The 16,764-nt window shown below is 39.1% G+C and overlaps 1 protein-coding gene across 1 annotated transcript in view; it reads left to right on the top strand.

The window, feature by feature from the left end:
- LOC108679515 (BAI1-associated protein 3) overlaps positions 1 to 16,764 on the top strand; it is a 57,321-nt gene that overhangs the window by 17,235 nt on the left and 23,322 nt on the right. The window contains exons 5-9 of the mRNA XM_047885581.1: positions 365 to 459; positions 5,457 to 5,612; positions 10,364 to 10,408; positions 12,110 to 12,266; positions 15,000 to 15,112. Of these exons, the coding sequence (XP_047741537.1) occupies positions 365 to 459; positions 5,457 to 5,612; positions 10,364 to 10,408; positions 12,110 to 12,266; positions 15,000 to 15,112 (566 nt within the window). The remainder of the gene's footprint in view (positions 1 to 364; positions 460 to 5,456; positions 5,613 to 10,363; positions 10,409 to 12,109; positions 12,267 to 14,999; positions 15,113 to 16,764) is intronic.

Below are 16,764 nucleotides of genomic sequence, written 5' to 3'. Positions count from 1 at the left end.
TGATGCATTTAATGTATTAAAAGAGTGTTACATTTAGAAAGAGTGTATTATTACAATGCATTGGAGAAGAGTGATCTTTTTAATTTATCTAGGAAGAGTATTGAATTTGATGCAGTATAGAAGTGCGTGGTTTTGCATGTATTGAAGATAAGTGATTTGTTCAACCTATCAAAGAAGAGTGACGTATTTAACCTATCAAAGAAGTGTGACATTTAACCTATCAAAGAACTGACGTATTTACCACATTTAAAGAAGAGTGACGTATTTAGCCTATCAAAGAAGTGACGTATTTACCACATTTAAAGAAGAGTGACGTATTTAACCTCAAAAAGAGAGTAATTAAACACACTGCACGCTGGGTCAGTGGTCGCGGTCGTCGCAGGAGACGGAGACCGAGGGCAGTGACGGGGGCGACAGCCCGCGCTGTGCCGGCAAGGACAGCCTGCGTAAGCACCACAGGTGGGCGGCGCCTGGCTTATAAAATATGATATTTTAAATTCAGTCAAAGTCAAATCTAGTATGTGACAGGGAAATAACGTCAATTGAAAGTTGTTTCGACGGAATCGACAAATTTTATCCATGTTCTAATATTATCTCCTATCTGATATAGGTATGAACTATGTTGAATAAATCTTCTTTTAAAACAATTTTATGTTATCAATGCGATCGAATTGTTTCATGCAACTTTGGTCTAGAACTGAAGCCTGGAAATCGCTTCTTCAGCTTAGGTCACGTGTTTAAATCAGAAGGAAACGAGAGTTTAATTGATTTTTGCAAATCTACAGTACGCCCAGTTGCAACATGTTTCGCTAGCCTGAGACGTATTTCTTTTGCAATAAAGTTGCTTTCAAAATTATGCTGATGAACTAGTTTATTTACTAAGAAACTTTACATCTTAATAATTGCATTCCTTTCTCCATGCACCTTAGCCTTCAGCATCTAATCCCTCAATTTATTAACTTGTGTCGATTTTTCCATCCATTTAAAGAAAACTTTCAGATGGATTTTATGTATACGTGTGTGCCGAGTTAAATTATTGTAAATTTTTCAAATTAATTCTACCTTGTAATGATTTGAAATTTAATGTCTCCTATTTAAGTGTGGTGTGTCCAGCCCGTCCTCTATATCCTTGATTGTATCCATGATGTCGATGTCACGTCAATTGTATCTTGTCCAGTCGAGGGCGGATGAATTGTTTCGAATAGAATTGGCTTACCGCGTTCAATTATTGCCACGCATATATTTTGTTCGACCATTGCTCGAGTGAGTCTGAACATTACCTTTATGTTGAGTGTTGCAAATAAATGATTGGCCTGTGTAATAAGAGGCGCTTTAAAATTTATAAACGGAGTTTCCTTCAAAACTATAATAATTGGGAACATTTTCGTAAAATCGCTAGTTTCAGTCATTGTTTCACTTATGAGCCTTGCCTGAATTGGATCTCAAAGTTTCGTAAATGAACGTTAATTGTTCGAATGAACCTTCACCGCTTCTTTTTATTTATCTCATCTATCCCATTCTCTTTTTTAAACTTCTTTCTTCCATTTCTTCTTTTCCATCTGCCCCGTTTCCGTGTGGCATTGTGGCACCGTTGTGTGGCCAATGTGGCACCTTGTGTCGCCAGTGTGGCACTATTGAACCTGGATTGTCTCGGTGGCGGAGAGACCACCAGTCATCGGGATAGGCTCAAAAAGAGGCCCAGGTGGGCTTATTTATGCCGTGCACCTTCTTCACTATTATTTAATACTCCACACTAAAGGTGCTTGTACACGGCGTCAGAGTGGCAGGCAGTCCAACTTTCAAGTTCTGATCGAAACAAATTAGCATGTAACTGGCCTCGTGTAGCGGGTCACCCGATATAAATTAGCATCTGGTCAGACCCTACTTTGAGACTCTAGTCACTTGAGAGTATGAGTAGAGTAGGTCGAGCTGAGTCATATACCGAGCCTGCAAGCTGCCCAGATGCTGTCTTCAAACCCAGAGCCGAAGCAAATGTAGTGAGGCTGATTTACGTGCTCCCCGAGTCCTAGGCAGCACCTGTTGCCGAATCGGGCCGGCATCTAAATTTTGTTAGTGTAGCTACAGAATTGGAAATTTGTACTGGCCGCCACTACTGCTCCGTGTATATACTAACATCTCAACTGCTCTGCGCATCCCTCTAAGCTGCACAGTATATCACCTAGAGTATTTGCGGTGTATGTGCATCTCATATGAATTATCTGGCTTCAAATGTACCCTTTAAAATACGATTTATAAAAGGTATACTGAAAAACATATAATCTCTAAATGCTGCACCCTTTAGAGCCGCTGTGTAGTGGTGTGCTCAGCTTGGTAGCGATCAGAAGGCTAGGCATATATAAAAATAATTCTATAATAAAACGATAGTATTGTGCGTGGCTTCAACGCTTCAGTTGTGTCCCTGCCGATAACTTGAATCCGAGGTCAACCATAAATTACTGTCAACCTTAAATTACTTGAAAATCAACCCTGCATTAACCCGTAGAATTTAACACCTTTTCCACATTAAAAAAATCCCTGATGTAAGTTAATAATTAAACTGTAGTCATAGAGGTAATATTATTTCACGTTTCGCTGTAAGGAGGAGGCAAAATAAATTCGTTGTTCTGTATGCTGGTAGCTTGAATATGTTCAGAGCTTCAGTGCTGGAATGATGTGTATTGCAATACATTGGAATATTTAATCTTTGTAGTGTGCTGCGTCAAGTGTTTAGTAAATAAAATCTGAGCTTCTCAAATTGTTCATAAGGACTGTTTTTGAATTGGTTTTTAAGGAATTTTTGTTCACTTGTGCACAATGGCATTTTCGATACTCACCAGCTGAATATTTGACTCCATTTCAATGTGTTATTATGTCAATGTAACAATTGATAGGAAAATTTTTTGACAACTTTTTTCAACTTTGCGCTTATTACCTATTGGTTCAATTTTTAATCAATCGTCATTTTTAATCATATTTTTGCAATTATTACATTGTCAAATTGATGTTAACGATTTCACGAGAGTAAAAGCTAACGGCGGAAATCGCCCATAATGTGTGTAGACTTGCCAGAATTTAACAGAATCAATGTAAGAAAATATACCTATGGCATTAGGAGCTCTTTATTAAAAACGCTGACCTTTCATTGATATCAGAACTTGAAGGAGTATTCCTTACAGGTCCGGTGCACCTGTAATGTTTCTACCCACAGCAGTACATCTTACAGGTCCGGTGCACCTGTAATGTTTCTACCCACAGCAGTACATCTTACAGGTCCGGTGCACCTGTAATGTTTATACCCACAGCAGTACATCTTACAGGTCCGGTGCACCTGTAATGTTTATACCTGCAGCAGTACACCTTACAGGTCCGGTGCACCTGTAATGTTTATACCCACAGCAGTACATCTTACAGGTCCGGTGCACCTGTAATGTTTGCATTATGTTAGAAAAAAAACACTTAATTTACATGCAAAGTCAGGAACAATTAAAGTAGGCTCGTTTCTAGTGCTAAATTTAAAATAATGGTTAACTAATAATGTATGAAATAATTTCCTTGTCTTGCGAGGGATAACCACTCATAGCCAAATATCTTTCGATCATAATATTTTAGGTTAAGGAGACCTTCAGAGACAAAAATTAAAATGAAGTTAAATCATAGGAAAAAATTATGATAAAATTATCAGGGAATTCTGTCACGCAGAGTTGATATTTTTATGTAGATTTCATGGAAAAAGGAAACAAGTTATGTGAAATTATCGCAAAATGTTATAAACAAAGCGAGGTAATAAATTATAAATGAAATTGTAATTGGTAAAATATGAATAATATCGAATGCGCATTGCTTACGGCTCCACTGTACGCAGTGCCTCGAGTACATAGAATATTTACTAGTTGTATCAATAATATTTAGAGCGTATACTCAGTAGTATCTGTAATATTTAAAATATATACTTAGTAGTATCAATAGTATATAGAATATATACCAAGTATATAGTGTTAATAATATATAGAAGATAAACTCAAGGCTCTCTTCATTGACGACTTCCCTGTATACGGTAATGTGCTTGCTTCGCTCAACTTTCATGCCGGTAATTACATCTCACGAACTTTGCTCCACTTTTTGAGTTACATAAACTAAAATCTGCTTAAAATAAAAAGACAAGCTAGTAAACAACTTGTTGCAAAACACGTCGCAAGTTGTACGAAGATTAAATAGCTTTCGTACTTCCTGTCCGCTGGAGTTACCAGCGCCCTTGCGTGGTCTAACAAATTCAATTTAAAATATTGCCATGGAAAATTCAATATTTTCATACACATTTATCGTTGCATTTGAGGCCCGGAGATTTCGCTTCCTTTTTTCTGGACTTCAAGGATATTATATACTATATTTCTTTATTATATATAGGTTATAGTGTATAGGATAATATATAATACATTATAGAAAACAGTTTGGTTTTTGTCCGTCCTGCGTGCTGATGCAAGCATAGGTGTTGATTTTTAGTATTAGATTGCATGAATCACAAATTAACCTGGAATTTGAAAGAAAAGAAAACAAGTAAATTCATTATTATTTAATGTAACCATTTTTTTTAGAAATTGTGGCGATTTTACTCGACATTTTCTTTTATTTTTTATTCTTGGCGCTAATTTTGCTGTGTCTTTGAGTCGTGTCAAATTCCTGCCGCAACAGCCATTGATTTCCAAGTAATAAATAATATATTTCAACTTCCTTCCAGTAATTTTTATGTTTTTCCTTGCAGATGTGTTTCATTATTCCTGGTCGCGCGGCCTTGTTAACTTTTGATTGAATCATTTATGAAAATAGTTTCATATATCCAAACATTTTTTATGTTCTCACCTGGTACAGATTTTCCACAGATTGATCAAGTTGAACACCCTCTTCTTCGTATATTTTATTGAAATTTGAGAGATTTTCCATAATCACAGATATTTTCGGTCCATCCAAAATTTGTTAAGGTCCATTCAGCAAAATATATACTTTTTGTCTTGGAAAAGAGCTATTGCCATCTTATATGATTTTTTTCCGTTACTCACTCGCTAATAAATGCGTTAATTTCGAAAATCAGCCTTCTGGGTTCATTGTTGTTACGGTTCACCACCTGGTTATGTGTTTATGGTTCATATGTACTTACATGGTTCTTGTCTTGGTTATATTTTTATGGTTCTTCTGGTTCTCTTATCATTCATAACGTGGTTCTTGACGTAGCTACCTGTTAATGAATACTTTAGTACTCATATGGTTCTTAAATTGATTATGTTTTTATGGTTCTTGTGTCATAGTGTAGTATAGTATCTTCGGCATTAAAGAATAGGCCTGGATAGGCCTGTCGCCGACAATGACGTATTATGATTATGATCCATAACGTGGTTAAATATTTATGGTTCTTGCTGTTCCTTTATGGTTCCTGACGTTGTTCTTTTGGTTCTTGGTTGCAGTTTCCGTATCAGCTTCAAGCGGCGCGGTGGTTCGAACGAACTGGCACGCCGCGACCACCGGGACTCGCTCACTAACGTCATACCGGTCAAGATCATCCGTGCTACGGGCGTCAAGCCCCACACCCTCAACCCCAGATGGGCTGAGAAGTTCAGGCTGTAAGTAACGTGCTCATTTGTGCTATAATTTGACAGGGTAGATCAGATTCGTGGAATTATAATTATTTATTTAGACCGGTCGCCGTATTACGTTATCATTACGAACATACGTTATTAACGTTAGGTTACTTAATTCGTATCTCGCATTCGGAACACAAGGGCTGAGACGATCGCAATGTGATTATAGGAGCCTGTACTAATTAGTGATATATATTATCGATCGTTGTTCTGACGCTGCAAGGCGTTATATTTTTCATGGGTCGCAATCTAACAGATTGGCGCTAGAGTGCGAGATGCCGGTTATTGCGAGTGTATGTCATATTAGACAAATTTAATCCGAATAATTTTCACGTCAAGGGAGGCCAAACAAATTGTCGGAGAACCGGCCCGAGATTTCCATCAGATGGTAATTATTAGTGAGGCATCTGACGTAGAAAAAACGTTGATTAAACGTTGTTTCAACGGAATTAACTCTTAATTAACGTCGTTTAAACGTCATTTGCCGGGAGAGATGAGATCATCTTATAAGACTTGTCTGTGTTATCTTTCTGGTCATCGTTCGTATCGGCGTCCACAGGAATTGGCTTCGCTTAATTAATAGCAATAGAATCCAAAGACCAGCTAGAGTCCCTGTCCATTGCTTGCAGTTTAGTGATTAATTCGTTGGCCAAAACGTTTTTGATCACCTAGAGTTATGTCTCTTTTCGGAAATATTCCTAATATTGTTGACATAATTGCGAACTGCCCGATCACGTAAAACATTTATGCAATCGTGCAGCTGCAATAAGCTCGCCATGGACTCCAGCAGGCCTTTTATCCCGATGAAGAAATTTAAAGTTTTTATGGACCCAATCTGTTGTCGGGACTACAAGGTGTTATCGAGACGACAAGGTGTTTTCGAGTCCAAATGCATACTGATGAGTTGTTTTGGTTTGCGTGTTGTGGTCACACATCGTCTTGCTCAGAATATTCAATGCCAGAGAAATGGAGTGAGGACCGAGACGCCGCGAGGAGGCTATTGAGAGGAGCTTTTAGTGAGCTGGCGCCTCCATGCCAGCGCCCATCAAGAGATTGGAGAGGACGAGGCCTCGACTTAAGTACGAGTCTCTGGCGCGCTGTCGACAACAATACGAGCCGCGCACGGCTGGCCTATGGCTGCGGACTTGACAAGATTGGTCTACGGCTGTAGACTGACAATGCTGTGGACTTGACAAGGCTAGACTACGACTGTGGACTTGACCTTGACAAAGCTGTGGACTGGACAAAGCTGTGGGCTGGACAAAGCTGTGGACCGGACAAAGCTGTGGACTGGACAAAGCTGCGGACTTGACTAGGCTGTGGATTTGTCAAGACTGTGGATTTAACAAGCTGTGAACTTGACAAGGCTGGCCTACGGTTGTGGGCTTGACAAGGCTGTGCACTTGACAAGACTGTGCACTTGACAATGCAGTGGACTTGACAATGCTGTGGACTTGACAATGCTGTGGACTTGACCAGACTGTGCACTTGACAATGCAGTGGACTTGACAAGGCTGTGCACTTGACAATGCAGTGGACTTGACAATGCTGTGGACTTGACAAGACTGTGCATTTGACAATGCAGTGGACTTGACAAGGCTGTGCACTTGACAATGCAGTGGACTTGACAAGACTGTGCTCTTGACAATGCTGTGGACTTGACAAGCCTGTGAACTCGACAAGCCTGTGGATTTGACAAGCCTGTGTACTTGACAAGCCTGTGAACTTGACATGCCTGTGGACTTGACAAGCCTGTGGACTTGACAAGTCTGTGGACTTGACAAGCCTGTGGGCTCGACAAGCCTGTGGACTTGACCAGCCTGTGGATTTGACTAGCCTGTGGACTTGACAAGACTGGTCTTGACAATGCTGTGGATTTGACAAGGCTGTGATTTTGACAATGCTGTGAACTTGACATGACTGTGGACTTGACAAGGCTGTGGACTTGACAAGGCTGTGAACGTGACAAGACTGTGGACTTGAAAAGGCTGTGAACGTGACAAGACTGTGGACTTGATAAGGCTGTGCACATGACAATGCTGTGGACTTGACAATGCTGTGGACTTGACAATGCTGTGGACTTGACAATGCTGTGGACTTGACAATGCTGTGGACTTGACAATGCTGTGGACTTGACAAGGCTATGGATTTGACAAGGCTGTGGACTTCACAAGGCTGTGAATTTGACAAGACTGTGGATTTGACAACACTGTGGACTTGACAAGGCTGTGGATTTGACAATGCTGTGGACTTGACAATGCTGTGGACTTGACAAGGCTGTGTATTTGACAAGGTTGTGGACTTGACAAGGCTGTGAACGTGACAAGACTGTGGACTTCACAAGGCTCTGCACTTGACAATGCGGCGGACTTGACAAGGCTGTGCACTTGACAAGGCTGTGCACTTGACATGGCTGTGCACTTGACAAGGCTGTGGACTTGACAAGGCTGTGGACTTGACAAGGCTGTGGACTTATGTTGTTCACACTCCGCTGTCAGCTGAGTCAGCTGCAATGAAGTCAGTTTTTTTAATTTAATGCTTATTTATCACAGCGAAATGAGTAACTTTGCCAAGTAGCGATGCACTTTTTGCCAAGTTTGGCCTGGTAAAAGGGCGTAACAGCGCTACGTCCGCTCCCAGTTCGTGTTATGCGTAACAGTGTCAATAGTTGGACAATCACATTCATTTTTCCTTAGAGTAAATATCGTTACTGTGTCAGCGCTTTAGAATTTTTTCATCGAACAATTTATTTCCTAAACTTGAGTATAGAAATTGTCAATGGAATCGAACTGTATCTTTCAAAACGAAGGCTGTTCGCTTCTGTAATGGTGGATGCTTAGATCTGTCCAATTTATTGATAATAATTGCCGAATTGTTTCTGAATGACACTACCAAAAATCTGACAAATTATGGAAGAAGACGCTCTACACTACACAAAGCATTGTAATAAATGATCGTTATTCCATTATAACTTGTCACAAAGAACGTGTTTTACGGGCGTCATGTTTACTCGGCAGCAACATGCAACGCGTGAAATTGACCGAGATCAATCGAGCCGACAAGTGAGACTGATGAGGGACCGCGACAACATGTGCCTGCAGTGTCATTGATCTCTGCCATACGGGCAGACAACTCAACGTGTTGCTAAATTCTTCTGGCCAGCTGTTCTTTGTCGCCTTAAAATAACATTCGTTATTCAGTTTTGAATGTATCGTTGATACATGAATTTTTGTTGACTGTATTTTTATTGTGAGCGCGAGTCATGTGCTCGATGTAGGCAGGCGACACATGTTTATTTTTGTGAAAGCTAAATTACTGTGAACAGTTATGAAAAAAAAAAACAAGTATTGTTCAACTAGTACTTAATTTTATTAGTGACCTAACTGAACTCAACACTTTTAGAGACGCCACCAACTGTGACGAAAATTTTTACACATTTTCGAATAAGCAAGTTTAATAGATTTATTCGAGATTAGCGTTAAGTAGATGCGACTCGTTAATGGGCATGAAGCTGATCTTCCTTAATGACGAGTTAATGTGCATGAAATGAGTTACTCGTCGTATATTCTTGCCATATCTTGATAAAATTAAAGTGCTTATTGGTTATGGCTTGCGTGACTTGGATAACTTCGAAAGGGGTAATATATATAATGTTATAAAAATATGAAAAAAGCATGAAAGTGTTGATATTTCGCAAAAAAACGAATGTATCTGAAAAATTGAACCTCAAGTTTGAGTAGCATGCACAATTAAACAATATTTTTATTAAGTAAATCGAAAGTACAGTTTGAACTATCGATATTGATCACCCAAGGCAAGCCCCAGCATTACTTACTTGAAACTTCCATTTTTAATCACAAGTTTTTCAGCGGAAGTCTTGATTTGACATTTCAAGTAAACCCGATTCAAAGCTTCATAAAAAACCTCGATTCAAAGCTCCATCTGAAGTTTTGCTCGGTCGGCTCATGACAGTCTATCTATGTTCCCGGGATTATTTTCTCGGATTTATATATATCATTTATATTCATATTATTGACTTCGTTCCTTTTTCCTGACGGCCACCAATGAATCACTGAAAGATTCTCTCCACTGAGGCATGAATGACAAGATTGATTTCCCATGCGTACTGTGGCTCGTACACTCAAACAAATGACTGAGATTTTGTCCAAAAGCGCGAATCATCGTGGCCCAGTTTGCCCCGGAAAGAGGATGTATCAGTGCTACGTGCAAAAAGTGTGTCACACTTTGACCCATTACTGTGTGACCCATTCATTTTTATTAGTGTACGCCCAAAGAGGCCTTAGATAATAAAGGCCCGTAAATATTACGTCTTGCAGAAGTCATTGCGAATTATTCACAAAATTTGTTGCTTGTAAGAACTCAGATTTAATTGTGTTGGAATGTCCAGTGGATTTAAATGCGGGAAAAATATGTTTCAGTAGTATTGTTGGTTCTTCCTTCATTCATTCGATACAAAATATGAATATGGATCAAGTTTCTGTGCTTAAATTAGTGAGTGAATGAACTGAAATTAGTCTTTGGTGATAGACTACAGTAGCTAACCTCTCGTCTTATTTATTTTTAACATGACAATTGCATGCTTGCATACAACATTGACCACAATAATTAAACCTCACTTGTATTATTGACATGTTACATTGAAAAAATGTGAACTGCCAGTGATTGAAGATATTTGTCGATATATATGTTCCTAAGATCTTTTTCTTTTGCAGCGATATCGACAGCATCAACACTGACATTCTCCACCTGGATATATGGTGAGAATAACTTTGTATTTTATAATATCTATTGTAAAATATAATATTTGCAATGATTTAAATTTTTTCGTCATATATATATAGCGACATTAAATGTTTTTAATTTACGTAGAAACTTCCGATATTTTGCGATCCATGTTCGGCATATCCTCATGGCACGATGTCATTGTAGAGACGGAGGCCTGCAATCGACCACTGGCCGCCTGTTGGCCGCTAATGCGCTGGCCATAATTTAGGACAGGGGATTGCGTGGCAATTACTAATGACAATCATTCTGTAAATGAGCGTTGCTGGCGTCACTCATATTGCAGGGCGGTGTGATGGTGCATGACGTGATTGTGGTAAAGTGTTGCATGTGGTGTGGTGGTGCATGATACGATTGTGGTGTTGTGGTGCATGTGTAAATAACGTACTTTCGTTATTTACAAATTCATTCGACAAACTGTTATTCCAAAATCGCATTTTTGATCAAATTGACCGGTCTGAAAATTTAAAAAGTTTTCCATGTTACCCAGATTTGGGTATTTATTTTTCATATTGAAGTAATATTTTTTTGCTACGATATTCTATCTTAATATTCGCACGCGCATAAAAATAAAAAGTTCAGAGGAGCTTCACCAAATCGAGGCTGACATATTCAGATCTGGGCCCATACTTTTAAAAAAGGTTAAGAGATCGTAAGTTTATCAGCCAATCATTGACGGCCTTTCAAACCAAATCCACTAATCATAGACAAGAAAATAGAGCGTAAGTACTTACGTTCACTTAGCGAGTTTTGAAAGTATGGCCCCTGATCGAGAGCTCCCTGCTGGTGACGGACGCTTGCTGCGCACTAATGCGTTGGTGCGAACGTAAATTAGGTTTCCTCGGGTCTCGTTTGCCATAAATAATGCAACATGGGAGTACGTGCTGTGAGATATTGATTACTGCCTGAGGTAATAACTGTTATGTAGATCAGATATAACTCTTTGTATGGGATAGATCCTCCAGTATCTAATAAAAAGTTATTTTTGAGACGAAGACATGAAATACAAGAAAAAATTAGCTTAAAATTTACTTTAATTTTTAACTCGAATTCATTGGTCAAAAGCCTTCAAATGCATTGAAATTTTATTTATATTTCGTATGTTTTTTTTTGAAATCGCAAGCCAATTAGTTCAGAGATCTTGTCTTTGTCCGGATCGAAAAATATAGTCCAAATCATGTCATCACAATGAAAATTTTCAGTCGGTTTTATTGTGATTGTGAGATTTAGAGATTCTGAAGTTTCATCATGACTCTTAACTGACTGCGTATATTATATTATGAAACAGACCATGTGGATGAGATTATGAAGTTTCATATTGGCTCTAAACTGACAATTGTCATTTCACTATAAAGTGTGATCCTGGCTCTAAATTGACAATGTGAACAGGAGTGTGCAGTTATAGTCTGACCATGTGAATGAGATTGTGAAGTGTGAACCTGGTCTTAAATGCACTATGTGGACAGTTTTACATGCAGTTACAGCCAGGCCACGTGTACGAGATAGTAAAGTTTCGGCTGACAATATAGACGAGATTGTGAAGTGTGAACCTGGTTCTAGACGCACAATTTGGACGAGATTTTACATTTTAAGCCTGGCCATGTGTGTGAGATAGTGAAGTTTCGGCTGACAATATAAACGAGATTGTGAAGTTATAGTAGATATTCTGGTGTCAGGGATCACGACGACGAGTCTAGCGTGCTGGACGTGGTGAGCAAACTGAACGAGGTGAAGGGAGTCAAAGGCCTCGGCCGCTTCTTCAAACAGATCGCGCAGTCAGCGCGGTCCGGGGGCGAGGACGACTTCCTGGGATGTGTGAACATCCCTCTTGCTGTGAGTCTTTAATATCATATTATTAATATTACGTTATTAATATTATTATATTACGTGTGGTACAATGTGCCGTCAACAATGCAATTTCTCTAATGCTATAAGGCTGGTAGCTATCGAGCTACAGGTAGTATAGAAAAAGCGTTGAAACACCGTTTAACAAAATGCTCTTTCACTGTCAAGCGTTGAATTAAAATTGAGTCTTGTATCCAAATGAAACGAATACGTGCCGAATAATGTGCTGTTCGTGTTGAATTATATTATTTATCTTACATTGCAATTTTGACGGAATTTTAAATAATATTGTAGTGCTTTTTAGTGTTGAGACATTCAAAACTACTGATTTTAAAATCATATTCTATATGCTGCCTGTGCTTATGTATATGGAATTAGTCTCACGTTCAAAGGCCCCTTTGCGACGGCGTAAATTTTAGATTGTCATTTCGTGCAGACACTCAAATTGCTTGAGTATTTCATCGTGAATGAAATTTAGCGAACTCTGAAGCATGGAGGCTCCTTTTTCCAAAAATACGTCCATAGCGGAGCGGGCAACGTAAAATACTCAGACATTGTATTGCTTCTTCACGAAGCACGCATGCAGTAAATCAATAAAGTTAGCCAAAAGATAACACTGGAAATCTATTTTGTTGTTTACATTGGGCGAGCACGAAAAAAAGGTGTCTTGTAATTGGCTGTCAATTACGCAACTAACAACCAATCGCGAGGCTGATGACGGGGCCGTTCATTTCAGAGCCTCGCTTATTGGCTAGAAAAATTGAGGGAATATTGCAAAAATCTCATTATTGACGCGGCCAAAATTAAGTCTTTTTAGGCATCGATTCTCATGCCAATCGCGGACAAAATTCATAATTACACAGCGACATCAAAACCATGCTATTGCGAGATTGTGATCTAAGTAATTAAGGCAGCAACGGGGAAAGAATTACTCGACAGAATTGTCATTAACGAGGAAAATGCTTCAGAAGAAAGCCATCACTGACTATTGTTGCGATTATTATTCATGTTTACCCAACAAAATACATGATCTGTTCATTGTCCAGAAGACCATGGGCTCCATTCTTCTTGATTATTACGGCAAGCGTAAACTTTAACAATCTACGAACGATTTTGTCTTAAAAATTTATTGTGCGTAGCAAAAAAAAATATTATTATCTTATAAATTTAATTTTGAACTTGATTTATGAAGTCGCTTGTGCAGTACCTGACACGTGGATATTTTAATCCCTTCAGACGTCGCTTTTTGAACAATGAATTCTAAATTCTCATTTAACCTGCCACAGAATTTCACAAAATTTCAGCCGTACCAGCTTAAGCCGCCGCAACACGGCCGCGGTCCCGGCAATCCGCTTACACTTGAGCTTTCGCTTGATGCGAATGGTAGCTTCGCGTCTTTGCTTTTAATATTGTCGAATCCTTATTTTGAAAAGTTGTAATCGTACTTTGTTCAGGTACAGTTGTACTTACGCAATCAAAGGTTAAACCAACAAAGGCCTCGTGTCTTTGTTTTTAAAAATTGTCGGAAAGCCTAATTTTACAAAGTTATAATCGTACAGAGGGTAGGTACTGTTGTATCTATGCAATCAGACAGTGGGTTAAATCAGCAAAGGCTTCGTGTTTTTATTTGCACATTGGAGGAATATCAATGAAAGCTAGAACGTATTTGCATTATTATTTTTCAATAATACAGTTGTTTGAGTGGAGGTTGGAGTTGCATTCCACCTTTGCAAATAACGTGACCTCATCATGTTGTTTGAGCCTCCCTCTATTTCAAAGGAGAACTGTACAAGATTTTTGTGTACGTTTATAGAGTCACACCATCACTGCCACGCATGGCTCATTATGCTGGCACTTGTATCTATTGTTCGCTCGCTTGTAAATAAACAAATTAATGTTTCTTTTGTGCGTTAATATAGTCGCTGCTTTCAACATCTGTAGTTAATTAGTACAGTAAATCAAATGTTTCAATGACAGGTCTAGGTTTGAGTTTGCTGTTTGGTCAATTTAGGGTCGAGGTCAGACATGCGGTGTCGGAGAACGTGATTTCCTCATTGGCTCATTTGTGTAGAGACAAAAATTCGTATCCGACTTTCAAAATTGAAATTATTTTTTCGAACATTTTATCTTTATTTAGGAGCTAACTTCACTATTTAAAACTATTGAAGAGCTCACTTCACTATTCAAACTGAAGTTAATAAGTAACTATTTATTTATTAACTTCACTCAATAGTTATTTATTAGATTTGGCATATCCTACTAAAAATGTTTTTCAATTGAAATTTTCACGTGTCGACCAGTCCGATTAGTTGGCAGCAGAGAGTGGTAATCCTAGTTAGCGTTCGCATGATAATGAGCCTCGAGTTTCCGTTGTTTTCGAGCTAAACTATTCTCTCAAAACTTTACTGGCCGAAAATTCCCGACGAAAAACATTGGGTTTAAATCATGGTCAAAAAATGCGTCAGCGAGCTTATGCAAGTGTCTGGGTGAAATCAATGCTACATCACCTGATCATTGCTACTCGTGATCATGTGCTCCGCTTGATTAACTACTATGAGCGCTCATGCTCATCTATATTGTTTATGATCGTCTACATGCCTGATTTTACTTCGTATGTGAAAGTTATAGGAACATTTTTAAAGATATGTAAATAATAAGATATTGAGGATATACTATACGATTAAGATTGTTTTGGTTGTTGAAATAGTTATTTTCTGCCAGGATATCCCTAGCACGGGAGTGGATCGCTGGTACAAACTGGAGGCGCGGTCCCAGCGATCCAACATCCAGGGCCAGATCCACCTCAAGATGTGGCTCAGCACCAGGGAGGACAGGTGCGTGCATTACCTGGTATCTTGTGTGGGTAACCTGCAAACGTTATTTCAACGTTTGAAACAAGGTTATTCCAAATTTTGAAACAAGATTATTTTAACGTTTGAAACAATGTTATTCCAATGTTTGAAACATTTAAACAACGGTATTTCAACGTTTAAAACAAAGTTTAATCAACTTAAGTTGTTGATTTCGTTACCTGGTTGTAAGCCAATACGTCGCCCGAGTGGTACCGGAAGATGAGTGTAATATTTATTTTAAATGTAAAGCATGCAAATGACCATAAAAGTAATGAGGTTTTTGCGTGCATTTCTCTCCTCTCCTGAGAGATAATTCGTTGCCTCGCCGGCAGGCTTGATGTAATTACCCTTCATTAGCGTTACTAATGTGGCTTCAGAAGCTCACGTTACGTGCAGGGTTCAGATGGGCTGTTGTAACGACAATTTTTGGGCAGTTATAACGACCTCCCTGAAGAGAGAAACTAATTGAATGAATTTGTCTTTACAAGTGCCTACAGAATTGCATTTCACTCCGTTTACATTGATTTTATCGGATTTATATGCATGGAGTCGATGTATAAACAGGTTATTTACACTCAGAAAAATTAGTCTGATTTTGCCAAAATAGCGAGGTTTTTTGCCCTTTTCTGAGTCATCCTGACCCAGTTTAGCATGGCAATTGGGTGTATCATCACTGAATCCGTCGTCTGCTCGCGCCGTGGGATAGAAATTGTGCCATAGTTTGGACATTATGATTCATTCTTTTTTAGTGTAGCTCCAAACTCTGAACTGATCTTAGTTAAAGAAATGCCCTCTACCGAAGCAGTAATGTAAGCGACGTCTATGATTTATCGTGGTAAGCTCAGTAAAAATTAAATATTGATTAATTGTTTAATATCCAGTTCATTCAAACAATAGTCGTCAAAAAATTTGAATACACATTTAATAAAATAACATAAATATATGTTAGGTTACATATAGAATGATGTATTGAGAATTTCGCCAATTCTAAGTTTGTTGTTCATTAGGTAATTCGTGATCAGCAGCTGATGATCAATTATCCTCGTGCGCTTCTAGATAACAAGTCAGAACGAACAAAATTTTTCATGCTGCTCTACCTCTGCGTCATGCTAGTATGCTGCTGCATTATGCTAGTCTGCCGCTGCATCATGCTAGTCTGCCTCTACATCATGCTAGTCTGCCTCTACATCATGCTAGTATGCCGCTGCATCATGCTAGTCTGCTGCTGCATCATGTTAGTCTACCTCTGCGTCATGCTAGTCTGTCGCTGCATCATGCTAGTCTGCTGCTGCATCATGCTAGTCTGCCGCTGCATCATACTAGTCTGCCACTGCATCATGCTAGTTTGCCTCTGCGTCATGCTAGTCTGCCGCTGCATCATGCTAGTTTGCCTCTGCGTCATGCTAGTCTGCCGCTGCATCATGCTAGTCTGCCTCTGCATCATGCTAGTCTGCCGCTGCATCATGCTAGTCTGCTGCTGCATTATGCTAGTCTACCGCTGCATCATGCTAGTCTACCTCTGCGTCATGCTAGCATGCTGCTGCATTATGCTAGTCTGCCGCTGCATCATGCTAGTCTGCTGCTGCATTATGTTAGTCTACCGCTGCATCATGCTAGTCTGCCTCTACATCATG

Source organism: Hyalella azteca, unplaced genomic scaffold (assembly GCF_000764305.2).
Source record: "Hyalella azteca isolate HAZT.00-mixed unplaced genomic scaffold, Hazt_2.0.2 contig2480, whole genome shotgun sequence".
Taxonomy (NCBI): domain Eukaryota; kingdom Metazoa; phylum Arthropoda; class Malacostraca; order Amphipoda; family Hyalellidae; genus Hyalella; species Hyalella azteca.
Note: the sequence above shows the minus strand (reverse complement) of the source record. Positions and strands in the feature narration are given on the sequence as shown.